Source organism: Nanorana parkeri, unplaced genomic scaffold (genome assembly GCF_000935625.1).
Source record: "Nanorana parkeri isolate BGI_ZX_2015 unplaced genomic scaffold, ASM93562v1 scaffold548, whole genome shotgun sequence".
NCBI lineage: Eukaryota > Metazoa > Chordata > Amphibia > Anura > Dicroglossidae > Nanorana > Nanorana parkeri.
In genome coordinates this window covers 107259-121202 of record NW_017306816.1, presented here as the reverse complement: position 1 = coordinate 121202, position 13944 = coordinate 107259, and the positions used below count along the sequence as shown (strand labels likewise).

The 13944-nt window shown below is 40.7% G+C and overlaps 1 protein-coding gene and 1 long non-coding RNA gene across 2 annotated transcripts in view; both read right to left on the bottom strand.

Moving 5' to 3' along the window:
• Positions 1–1155: 1155 nt before the first annotated feature.
• LOC108791390 lies at positions 1156–6265 on the bottom strand. Its single transcript, XR_001941500.1, has 4 exons — positions 6232–6265; positions 3891–3944; positions 2362–2415; positions 1156–1210 (listed from the first exon to the last, which is right to left on the bottom strand). It is a non-coding gene; the product is annotated as an uncharacterized LOC108791390 (long non-coding RNA).
• A 5301-nt stretch (positions 6266–11566) lies between these two features.
• Positions 11567–13944, bottom strand: part of LOC108791366 (collagen alpha-1(XXIV) chain-like) — a 62160-nt gene continuing 59782 nt past the window's right edge. Inside the window, exons 26-28 of the mRNA XM_018561842.1 lie at positions 13732–13785; positions 11992–12099; positions 11567–11632 (exon numbers count right to left, since the gene is read on the bottom strand). Coding sequence (XP_018417344.1) covers positions 11567–11632; positions 11992–12099; positions 13732–13785 — 228 coding nt within the window. The remainder of the gene's footprint in view (positions 11633–11991; positions 12100–13731; positions 13786–13944) is intronic.

Here is a 13944-nt window from a genome sequence, read left to right as displayed (position 1 = left end):
TAAATTTAATTTTGCCTGGATCTACACTTACATCTTTGACACTCCTGATTTCAGCGTACCTGATATTTGTGAGCTGTGCTGAATGTATCACTTACATTGAGCTAGATCCCAGGTACAACATATTCTATATATTTATATTGATACATATGTGTACAGAATAGTAGGGATGCACCGATATATCGGCCACTGAAACATATCGGCCGAAACTGGCACTTTTGGCAAAATGCCGAAAGTGCCATTTTCTGGCTGATATAGTGGTGCACCCATTCTTTCGTTCCTCCCCGCTGGGCGCTGCTCTGTGTCCCAGCGGGGGCGAGAGAAACTGTCACAGACGGCCAAGCGTTGCGGAAGGAGAGCGATGTGAGTGGCCGGTGTCTCTCCACCCTGCACCGCTCAGCCTCCTGTGACACATAGGGCGAGCGGTGTGGGTGGAGACAGCCAGCCCTGTCACAGGAGGCTGACCTTGGCTCACTCAGCCTCCTGTGACAGCTGTCAGGATGGAGAGCAGGTACAGGCAGTCAGTGATTAGTGATCACTGAGTGTTTGTAAATAATTGAGGACAGAGTATGGTTACTATATCCTCAATTATGAATGAATGGGAAGTGATCTACATCACCTCCTGTTCATTCAGTTATGAATGAACAGAAACACTCAGTATAGAGGATTCATGTTCATTCATTCTAAAGGGAAAATATTAGGGGTCTGTAGACCCCTAATATTTCTCCAAAGCCCCTAAAAGTAAAGTAAAAAATAAAAATATTTAATAAAAATAAATAAATAAATTATAAAAAAAAAAAAGTTTATAAAAAAATAAATAAAAATGAAATATTTTAAAACATTTGAAAAAGATAGAATAAAAAACATTTTCGGTTTCGGCCTGACATTTTTTTTCATTTCGGTTTTGAAATTTTCATATCGGTGCACCTCTACAGAGTAGACTACCATCTTGCAGGCAGACAATGTGATGACCGCTGCTTTCAATTTCATGCCCCCAGCTTTGCGTATGAAGTAAGAAGTATCAATCATTTATGTGCCTCAGCCAGCTAACCGTTAGGTGTGTCTCGTATGTTATTTGCTTCATTTCCTGCACCAGCATGATAACGATGGATGAAATATTTGACACTGATAATGTGTAGAAAGTATTATCTGTACTTACTATTGATCCTTGCTCTCCTTTCTGCCCCTGTTCACCCATCACACCTGGCTCGCCCTATAAGAAACATACAAAGATTACACACAGTTAAAGAGACTTGGAATAGGTAGCTTGTGTAGATGCAAACACAAAAGCTTAAAAGGATCAGAATCACAGTACATGCATACAGCAATGACCATACTCTATTAACCTGTACATAAACCCTAACAAAGGACTTCTCTTATTTGCTCCCTTTTGGTCTGTTAAAGAACTCCGGGCAAAACTTTTATTAACGGCTCGTTTTTTGCCTAGGTGCTAAAATAAAAAATAAAAAAGGAAATAGAAAAAAGTGGGCCTCCAAGCAGGTATCCAATAAACAGCCTTCGTATGAATAATCTTGTCAGCACTTGGCAGAAACATCAGAACAGCACAGGTTGGACTCAGCAGCCTGGAACTATATTCCTTCTGACTACATGTCAGCCTAGGTTAAAGCATTTCCGGGCACACGCCCATTTGATCAGAACCAGATGAAGGGGGCATGTCCCCAGAAATGCGTTAACCAAGGCTGACATGCAGTCAGAAGGAATATAGCTGGCATACTAGTCCTTTATTATTGAGCCGGAACCTGACAACTGTACGGCTTCACTGCAAGCCATGTGACTAAGTACAGGTCAGTAAACCATGTAGATATCCCACCGCACACCTGACCAATGTACCCATTATTTAGCAGGTGCTGCAGTAACTCTGCAGATGGTGCCACATACAGCTGAAAAAATATGTCACCAGCACACCAAGGATCTTCATCCAATAGCGCCTTTTTTAACGTGTAATCATAGTGTACAACAAATAGAGATGTTTTGCGATCATGCAAGGTCCCTTCATCAGGCATAATGTGATCAACCAATTATGCCCAATGAAGGGACCCTACATAGTCTTGAAGTGTCCCTTTTTTTTCTGACACTGTGACTGGACGTCAAAAAAGGAGTTATTGGATGAAGATCCTTGGTGTGCTGGTAACATGTTTATTTCTTGAATACAGGCCAGAGAATGGCATCTGATGAGGAAGGACTGCAGCTTCTGCTTAAGGAGGTGTGAACAATACAAAGTCTGCTCTGATGCAAAATCTTTGTCCAGAAAAATTGGCTGCTCAGCACTTGTTACCAAATGGCAAAGTCATACTGAGACAACATAGCAAGTGGGCATCTAAAATACCCAGTGGATGTACTTACTGGTGCCCCTTGCTGACCGATTGCTCCTCTTGGTCCAACAACACCAACGATACCCTAAAATAAGACGGCATTAACCATTCAGTTGTTTTTTCCATAACATAGTAAAGGATGTTGTATCATCATTAAAAAAGCATTCGTAAATCACTGAAATGGCAAAGTTGCTATTGTACAAAATTAAAGGGTGACTTTACGCAAAAAAAAACATTTTTAGGATTTGGACGGGCAGTAGCAGACTGACTCCTGCCCCCACTTCCCCAATCACTGATGGTATCTGTTAGGAGCTATAGTGGTTACATTTCCCCAGAGTGGTTGGATCCCATCCACACCTTTCCATAAGGCTATAAGAAAGGTGTCCTGCAGCTGGATGTCCAAGTTAGTAATACAATACTACTTCTTACTTCTGGGTATGTAGGAGCATGTGACCTATTATTCTTACTCCCATGTGACAGTGATGGTGCTTGTCCCAGTATTGTCACATGTAGTCAGAGAGACAGTCCCCATTCCTGTGTAAGCTCTGACTCTGAGTAGCCTACAAACAATGCCATTTATTTAAAAAAAAATAATTTTACATAAAAATATTCCTGCCAAAGACACCCCCATACCTATCAAGATCTATAAAGCAATGAAACTAATATGATTGACAGCAAAGACACATATGGGGGACTAGGGCGGGTGCAAGGCAGGAGGGCAGCGGGAATCAAACAGACAAGTTGGTGGGGTGATAAGACTCTAAAAATGTCAAAAAGAAAATATATGAATGTATTTCTCTCGGCTTCCAAAGCTTATACATAGTATTTGAGGTTGAATAAAGACATTATTCCATCAAGTCCAACCTATTAGGATCTTATTCTAGGAGTACCTGTACCCCTGTCTGTTACGGTCCCTTAAGAAATCGTCCAAAAGTTTCTTATACGAATGGTAAGGAGTTCGGCAATGTGTTTTATACAGTCACTGTTATTTGTCCCTGCATGGCTTTGCTGGCATTTTGCTAATGATTCTCCTCTTGGGTCCCAATACGGTAACAATTTGCTTAATTAGGTCCATTGATTAAAAAGTTTAAGGACCCCTTCCTTAGATGGTTGCACAATAGCCTCCCTGAAGTGTACACATGCTACAAGTATATGCTGAAGTAGGCATTTCATAGCAGTAAAAACCTGCATAAAAACAGATGAGTAAAACATAAAAGGCAAGTTTCTGCTGTGCCATAAACATATCATTATTGGGTTGATTTACCAAAGGCAAATAGGTCGTTCATGTTGAAAGGAATTTGCACTTTGCATTAGAAGTTTCCTCTTTTAGTGAATGTGGCGACTTCCATCATCCAATCCGGTTTTTTTCCTTACACATGATTGGGTATTCTTTGCAAAGTAGGATATCACTACATTCACCAAGCTAAGGATAAACTTACCCTGCAAAGTGGAAATTCCCTTGCAAGTGAGCAGTCTATTTGTCTTTAATAAATCAACCCGATATCTCAATTACGATCTTCTCAGATGTGAACAAAGACATCTCTGAGCAATTGTTAGTACCTTATAACCTTCATCCCCAGACTCTCCTCGATCACCATGCTCTCCGATAGAGCCCTGTGAAACGGACATTAAGTTCAACAGATAATATATACAAGAACAAGTCACTAAGGTAACAAAAGCAAAGTTTATTTTAATAAAGGTTATGTTGAGCAGCGCTCTTCTGAAGTGACAAAGGAAAATGAATATCAGCCAACAGGCACAGCTACAGAACAGTTTGGAATGCTTCCAGTCAGGTGCTGCAAACAGAAAGAAATGGCAACTCCTTAATCAATATAAACCTAACATGGTGCACAGTGGGAGGGGAAAGTCAATCAATGCGTAATTCCAAATAAAATTCCTTGGCACTCAGCCCCCAGAGCCAGCAAAAGGATCTGTCTGATCTACTGTATTTCTAATAAAACAAAATACAGGTTAAAATGCTGTATGTTTGTAGAAAGCTCCACGCCATGCCATGGCGCCTCTGTATCATGCAGTCCTACTCTAATCTACGATAGAGGGGACCACATATTAATGCAGGACTGGACAAATCCCAGGAGGCTGGTAGCCAATGATTCTTAAAAATGACAGTTGGTGCCTACATTTTGAGGTTTTCTCTAGCTGCTGTCAATGAACCCGCCTCCTAAAAAGATCCTGCTGGCTCCTGGATAGGCAATACTGGCTCCTAAATTCCATATTTATTTGTCTACTTCTGTATTAAAGCATTACAAAAACTGTGATCAGTCCTAACTGCAGGAACCGCATGATTTATACACGTGGAAAGCCCAAAATTGTAAAAAAGCAATGAAGTCTTTTTGCTTTGTAGGGGTTTTCCATGCTTTATAGGGTTTTTTTTTGCCTTCCTCTGGATCAACAGTGGGTAATTGGGGGCATAGCGTTCCGTTTAGGTTTTTTTTTCATATCTCTATAGATTGAACTCGACGTGTCTTTTTTCAACCTGACTAACTATGTAACTATGTCTTGTTGTGTGCATGCCCTAAATGCTACAAACAAAAAGAAACTAGTTGCCGTTCAACCAGTTTAGCAGTTGGGTGTACAAAGCTTTAATCTGGCTCAAGTTTTGGCTTTGTCCTGCTGAAATTCTGTAAATCCCCAGCAGTACTGTGCCCACTCTAATCCTGAACTCAGCATTTGCAGTACTGGAGGTCACCCATGTTCTCACAATAAACATAATTGTACTGGAGTCAAATGTTATCTAATAATAACCAGTTATGGGCCTCTATTTCTATCATATATGATGAACCAAACATTTAGCATTTACGGGTAATTACATACAAGTCTAAAGCATCTGTTACATTTCCAGAATTTTCATTTGCTTAAGTGCCTGAGATAACTAATATGTTTGTGCATATATGGACCAGATATTGGATTGCTCATTATATAGGACACAGCGTTTCTCTTTGTAATTTTTCCATCTATCCTGATTTTTGACATTCTGATGGCTGGAGCTTTAGAAAATGGGCATGGTTTCAATCAAATATAGTGTGGAGAATAAAACGTTGGGATGTCCATTATAGCTATTAGTAGATATGGTGATATGGTAACTATGAATAACCAAGCGTCCCTTACCCCTTCCAGATTACACAACAGATTACCCAATATGGAAGTCCAGACAGATAAGATTGTGGGTTTAAGCTCTACTATATTGTCACACATAGCATACCAATATTAGTCATCATAGCATCAAGCATACGCAAAAGAGAGATTCAAGGAGAACTCCAGGCAAAAGCCAAAATCTAAGTATATGAATTATATGCCCCCCAAAAATAGTCTTGTCTACCTTATTCTAGCTGCATGCATCCTCCATGTGGTATGTTCAACACCTTTAACTCCTGAAATCATGGTAATGGCACTCACTCATCTGCTGGGTGACTATAGGTAAAAATGGCTGTTTTAGTTCTGCTTCCTGAGCCAGCTATCCTCCCCCAGCCTTCTGATTGGACAATGAAGAAGGATTAGCACATTGATGGCTTTATCCACTTTCTCTCCTCTCCTGTGAGCATATCCACAGTGCAAGACTGACAGCACTGTGCAGGGAAGTAAAACTCTGAATGGCTTAGAGTGCTCCTCTCTCATTTTAAGTGCTGCTGTGTAGAGGTTTACATAAGGTTGATATCAAGACAGATTTAGGTATTTATACTAGCCAACTTAAAATTACATGATGCTTTTTTTCCCTTAATGAACACCTAAATGGATAAAGGAGGTTTTTATATTTGTCTGAAGTTCTCCTATAGTTTTCCAAGATATTCAGTGATAAGCTAACCTATAAAAAAGGGAATATGTTGTAAACGTTATATTATTCAATATAATGCCTTAAACAAAAGTGCTTTAGAGAAAAACCTACTGGTTCACCTGGGGGTCCCTGAGGTCCAAATACAGTACTGTCTTCACCAGGATAACCCTGCAAAAGAAACATACAATAAGGAGAGATGTAAGTGGAGATTGTTCTTGAGGCCTACTGAATGCCATTATTTAAAGGAGTTGTGACAATTGAACATACGCCGTCTACTTCATGTGTAATGCTGGGTGATAAATATTCTTTATGTCAAACACATCACACACAAGGAACCTAGTTAGAAACAGCACACATTTTATACATTGTTTTCCTATCTATAAGTATATATATATCTATACATATAAATGCTAAATCCACACCAAGAGGTTTAAACTAAGCAGAATACACATATTTGGCTGGTCTGACCCTTGCATGCTTGTCTGCTGTAGACTACAGAGCCTACAAACATCTCCCTTTTCCTCCTCCACCAAACCCTTGTCCCTGTGTTATCTGCAAGTGGTAAGACTAATTCTAGTAATCACTTACAGGTACAGCATCTGAGACATTGAGGTATTTTATTTGTATCCATTAGTCAGCAAAGTGGCAGTGAGAACTGACATCTGCGTTTACTAAAGCATTTATATATCACTGTGGAGACCTCTTCACAAGATACATCTACCAGTCTTTAAAACATGGGTCACATGAGTGTGTATAGTGACAAATACTCAAGAATATGAGCCCTTACCTTCTCTCCTTTAGGTCCTGCTGGTCCAGGGGATCCTGTCTGGCCTTGATGACCCTAAAAACAAAAGCAATACATTCACTATACAGTAATTCCTACCAAAAATACCCACTAGCACTGGTATGACCCTTTTTTTCTTTAAGGACGGTTATATGTTTATCTTAACTTTTGCTAAACTGTTCAAGGAAAATCTCTTCAGTTCCGGACCCATGGGCTGCAATGGGTTGTAAACTGGACTTAGTATATGCCTCCATTCAAGCCTATGGACTTAATGTGTAGACATGCCCCATGTTAAAGAGATTTTTATTGGACAGATTGAACAATGGAGGAGACCACAGTTTTGGAACTAAAGTAGGTAAGCAGCTGCATTGAGGGGGTGACAGCGGGGCATAGGTTAGTATAGCGGGGTAGGGGAGGTCATTAAGTGCACCTGTACTTTAAGGAAAAGCTCTACCTAAGCTTACGGGCTGAGTGGAATTCAGTGTTAAACGTTAAACAGCCATATGCTTGTTTTGGATTCAACCAGTTTTAAAGTTCCTCTGCGGTCTTATCATTAAGACTTAACTGACTGGGTGTTGGCTGGACTTTCCATACAGCTTATACTAACCCTGTCATTAAAGTTCAATAAAAGTTTTAGGAATGCAGCAAGTGATTGCAGCTGTGCCATGCATTCGAAGAAGGTGATGCAAGAACATCTGACTGCAAATCCAAAAAATTATTCAATCAAAATATGATATTCAACTCACGGAACTATACTCCAATCAAGGTATCTGTCAGTTAAGAAGACCTACACCCAAACTATTAAAGCCTCATTCCTCTCAAAATGGATTGTTTTGAAACAAAAGTGACAATATAGTTCTAACAGAAGCCAGGGGCTGATTCAACCCACTAGGCTCCACCAATTACATAAATAGGGAGATCTCCCTGCCATCATTAGCAACACTTTTTCTGTCCACTTGGACATACTGGATGTTCCAGCACCTCCTGATGTGTTTTCCATAATATAAAATAAATCAAAAATAATAAATAGACAATTCAGCAGGTAGAGTTTGAACCCCTCATAATGGCCACAGCACGTGTGCATACCCAAGAAGTGCAGAGATCTCCAAAGGAGTCCCAGAGAGATATTGTATGGTGGTCAAGCATCTTCCCAAAACATATATCAGTTTTTAGAGGTTTGTCCCTTTTTTAGTTTTTTTTTAGGTGGGAGAATATTGGAGCAGTCTGTGTGCAAATGATAAACAGCACTGCAGGACCAGTGTACAGACCAATTGTTGTGGAGTTCCTCTAGCGATCTCCACTTCTTTCTGCTGACACTGCTGCCATCTGTCAGCCTTATGTGTTGGTACAAATGACACATTGTTATGTCCACCAACACACAGACAGGCTGCAGTCCAGTCAGCGTAGGTGGGTAGAGCACTAAATCTGGACATAAAGTACTTTGCCTCAAAATGCTTGGAAATATCTATTAAGACCAAAGACAAGAAGAACCAGGACTGTAAAGTATACACTATGGGGTCTATTAATATTTTCACACAAGATTCACACAACCTTCATCCAGGATTCCCATACGTTTCCAAATAATCAAATTAGGAAGTGTGTAAATCATGTGTAAAAAGATTTGTACCCCTACATGACAACATTTTGTGGCCACCTGACTATCACACCTACAGTATATGAGCTTGTTGGGCATCCCATTCCAAACTCGTGGGATTTAATATTCCGTTGGTCTCCCCTTTAAGGCTATACTCTGCTGGGTTGGTTTCCACAAAATTCTGCAGCAGATCATTGGAAGTCTGTGCCCATTTTGCCAAAAAAGCATTTGTTATTTCAGGTACTGATGTTGGATGAGAAGACCTAGTTCGCAGCAAGCATTCCAATTTCCAAAGGTGTTCAAAAGGGTTAAGGTCAGGGATGTGTGCAGGCCACTTGAGTTTCTCCACACCAAACCATGTCTAAATGGAGGTGGCTTTGTGCACAGGAGCACAGTCATGCTGGAACAGAAAAGGGCTTTCCTCACACTGTTGCTTCAAGGTTGCAAGCACACAATTGTCCGCAATGTCTTTGTATGCTGTAACTATAACAGTTTCCTTCACTGAAAACACCTTAAATAAATAATTTGAAGGAAAGTCCACATACATTTGGTCATAAAATGTACACTACAGTAGCTCTTACCAAACACTCAGGGTGCTTTCTCGCACAGGGCGCCTAAAGGCCTAAGGCCCGCCCTGCAAACACTGCTCAGTTGTATATCACCATCTCAACCAATGCAGTGCAACTATTCAAAATGACTGCAGATATAACCCATCTCTACTCCAGCACCCATTTGGGAGACTGTCTTCTGCAAGACATCCAAGAGAACACATAAAACCTATACAAACTCTTTCCCCATACTTCCTGTGCTATCTGCTTTTGTATGGGGATGTTAAGATACCAAGTACTGTAGTTGGTACAAGTACAAGTGCTGATACTTTTCCAGCTCCATTAAAAGACTAGAGAACAACTCAGAAGTTAGGAGGCAGCTGTCAATTTTAAGGAGCACTGGCTATGGTGCTCCTGGGATTTGACTGCATTGTGCCAAGTATAAAGTTTGGTGGAGGGGGGATTGCACCGACACTATTTTTAACAGGCCAAGTAAAGGTACCGATACTTTGTCCAAGTACTCACAGATACCAGTTAGTGATTCCTTTTTTTTTTAGTGTCATGTGACAGTTTTTCTAAAACAATACAGACTAATGATTTCAGGGCAGTGGTAGAGCGCCAGAGCCAGGTCCCAGCTGCAACCCTGGTCGTTCTTGTGGAAATACCAAGCATCGCCACTGATACAAATACTGGTATCTGAACATCTCTACTTCTGTAAGCTGACAGTAGTATGGTAAACACTACATTACACCGCATACTGAAACTTCAATGTCAGGCCATTGTCTACTCTCTCAGCAAACACAGAAATTAACCATAAGGAAATGTAATGATTACACACTGTCACTGGGGAATATCTGGAAATCTTGTTTTACTAAATGTAAAAACCACATGGCTATATGCATAATGAATAGTACAACTGAAATAAATTCTGTACAGTCTTCTATAAAAGAATTCGGCTTATTCAATAAAGAGCTTCTAGTTCTTACCTGTTAAGTGCAGCCCCTCTTAGTGCATTTTTTGGGCTCCGGTAACAGCTAATAATCAAAGCTTATGTAAACCCTAACAATAAATTTATCTTATTTGCTCCCATTTCCCATTGAAAATGTTTTGCTATATTTACAAAAAGTATGTGCATAAGCACTAGAGATAAGTTTTGTTGTACTGCATCTGTCTGATGACTGCAAAAATACCAGTTGATCAGGTCAAAACTTCATAGCTGTCCAGTAAACACTTCCTGTGTTACCTCAAGAAGTCTGATTAGCCCTGCCAGTTCTTATTTTTTTTAGCAAAAGACAACTGGGCAGGGCTGACACCACTCAGTTCACAAAAAAGCTGTGTGTTGTCTGCCAATATCTGCAATAAATAGCTGACACCATACATTGGTAGATCAACAGATATTTGTCTGTACTTGCAGGGTCTTAAAAGGGATAAATCATGGGGAAATGTGCATGCATTGCGGAGATGTACTGCATATGATTTATTTTTAACATTTTGCCCTGGCAATGAATATTAAAATGTAGATTTAAATTTTCAGTGTACGTGGGCCTTTTTTTCTACACTTATTCTATTAAATAAGCATCATTCCACCTAAGTGGGGTCACACCCTTGCCTTGTCTCTGGGTTGTTTCCTTGCTTGTGGAGCCACTAGAAGGTTCTGGCTAATCTGCCACCTATAAATACTGTCCTCCCCTTCATGTCTTTGCCCTAGTACAGGATTTCCTGTGTGTATCCTGGGTGTATCCTGGGTGTTAGTGTCTGTGCTATATTGGATTCCTGGTTTATGATCTTCTGCTTGTCCCCCACCTGCCTTTGGATTTTGTACCGTGCTTCCGTTTGTTGCTGACCAGGCTTGGACTTGCTTTTTCTGGACTACCCTTTGGACCTGTTGCCTTCAGTTTGTGGCTGACCCGGCCTGGATTCTGATGCGGAGTTCCCCTTTCCTTTAGTACTACGCAATTCTAATTACTGGCTACTGACCCTGGCTGACACCATACTGTGAATAGTTCCTTTCATTATTATTGTATTACTGGTCCTGTTCTGCCTACACTTTGCTCATTGGATTGCATATCCTGGCTGCAAGATTACCATCTGTCTCTACACCTGACACCGGGATAACAAGACTGCTGGTCAGGAAATTGGAGTGATGGATGGGACTTCTTGGCAGGCCTAACAAGTGGAAGTGTTATTTCGGCTGTAGGTTCAGGTTCAGGGCTGAGCCATCCCATCCCACCAATGGATTGACTCATCCTGTCTTGTTTTATCTCTCAGGGACTCTAGCAGGGAGATCCCAAAGCCCTGGCCATTACAAAGCAAAGAAAGAGAATCTCACTCCCCTTTCAGCATTTTCTTTAATTTAAAACAAATGAAGAATTTCTTGAGATGATGGCCACAGCAGATGCCAGGAGACTGGAATTCCGGGGTAAATATCTCACCACCAGAAGCCTGTGGCTACCTCAACATACAAATAATTTACCATCACAAACTTGTGTAAGGACTTGACAGATAAAAAGCAATAATGGATTACATTCGTACCCCATATCCTGGAATCCCAGGCTCTCCCTCTGGCCCCATGGCTCCTAAATGGCCCTGTCAGAACACAAAGATATACATGTTATATACGATATAATGTTTCCTGTGCTGCTATGTACAGGATATTCAGACATCTGATTATCAAAGGCTTTTTATTTATCCCACTTGGAGAAAATAAGACATCTTCCTGTGTGATCGTGTGGAAAGATAGAGAGCTCCTTCCCAGCTATGCCCTTCGGAACTGGGAGGAAGAATGTCCTTTTTAGCTCACATGATAATTGCCATTCTTTGATCTAAACACAGAGTTTACTTTACAAATGCAAATAAACACAGGGCAAGCTTCTACATCTTGTAAATGTAATGCATGAGATTGCACAAAGATGATGCAATCCTCCTTCACATGTGAGAAAACGCACCACTGGTCCCCGTGTTCCACGTGACCCTTTGGGGCCTGATTTGCCTTGCTCTCCCTGGTCACCGATGCTTCCAATTTCTCCACCTGGTCCCATTTGTCCCTTTTCCCCCTGTGGAAAGAAGTAATGCAATAGTTATGATAAACCACTTGTAATAAGTTCACATCTGTAGTATTTTGGCGCTGTTTTGCTTTTTTGTCTAAATGGCACAACATGAAAGAAAGAACCATCAAAGATTATATCAGGAGCTAATGAGACAAGGCCATTTTAAGGCCCAACTTTGCACTACTGAACTGGGTTGCAATCCCCACAGTAACTCTTCTTTACTGGTTGAACAAAGCTTACTGTCATTCAACTTGCAAGACTGAGGAAAGTCTGTGGGTACATGGTGTCACGGCCCCGCTACCTTAATATGGTGCCCTACACTCACAGTATATTGATGCAGAGAGCAGAGCTGATGTCATCATGTTATCCAGGAGCACTCACTACCAGAAAAACACCAAAGACCCAATAACATGATTGCCCAGAAGACATTAGAAAATGATAAATAAAAAAAAATAACATACTGTTGCCGGGGGCCTCATGGAAGGGCAGAGCCCAGAGGCTTTAAAGCAGTCTGCTAAGCATTATTTGCATCTAACCTTGCCAAATAACATACTGCTACTACTGAGGCCCTTTCCATCCAACTAGGCACATCAGAATTCAATTTCATGATGCTTCTTAAGCAATTGTTGATTTTTATGGGGCCAAGTTGCAAGCTCTGCTCCCAACCCTCCTCCTTTCTCAGTAAGGGTCTGCAATTGGCCATGGCAGAGCAGAAAATGAAGACCAAGCCCAATTTAGTCAGGAGCCAATTAACCTACAACTGTGCTTTTGAATTGTGAAAGGAAACTGGATCACAGGGAGAAAACCAACACAAAGACAGAGAGATTACACAAATTCCATGGAGACAGTTCCCAATTTGGAATTTTAATGCAGGTGTCCAGTGCTGAAAAGCAACCCATGTGTGCAGGCTGATGCATGAAGCCAATAAGAAATACCTCTTCTGTGACTGGCGACTGGTTATTCACAGTTGCAGTCTAAGGGTGTCATCATATAGTCTTGTTGCCGCCCCTTATTGTGACATCATCATGACCTCACTGAGTCTTCCTAACACTGTGAGGGCCCCACCAGTGAAGAGCCTATAGGAAGTGTACATATCACCAAGGAGGAACATGGCTGCTTAAAGAAAGCCCCTCCCACTCTTTAGTGAATGCCCAGTGTGTCATGTAGCCGTGGATGCACATAAAAAATGAGTTCATTTTTTTTTCTTCAATCTACTTGGCATATTAGAAAGATGGGGTGAGGTGCATAAAGTTTAGTGGCGGCATGAGGCCGAAGATCAGCTTTAAGTGGCAGCACATTAGCACCCTAGGTATAATGCCAACCCAGGGTCACTATGATCAGAAGCCTCCTGTGCTTGTGTATGTTTCCTCTCACAACCAAAATCTAACTCAAAATATCTTAAGGGTGCCTATGATTGTGAGTGTCTATGGCATTGTTGTGAGAACTTTAGACTGTAAGCTCCTTTGGTGCAAAACTATTGTGATTGGTTCCATATATTCTGTAAACTGGTGCAGATTATTTGGAACAAAAGTATGGCACAAAAATATAGGAAAATATAATAGTAATGCAAAACCATTCATATGAAACCCAACTATAAATACACCATTCAGTGTTCTAAATATCCAAAAAGGAAATCACCTTTTTGCCTGGACGACCTCTTTGTCCTGGATTTCCTTGTTTGCCCTCTGGACCCTGTTTGATCATAAAAGAGAAATTCAACAATTAGACATAACAATTTAACACATCTGTAAATCAAAACAATAAAAAAAATTACTGCGGGTACCAAAATATTTATTAAAACAGTATTTTGTAGTCAAAGCGAATATTTCCCACTGTGGGGACCATAAAAGC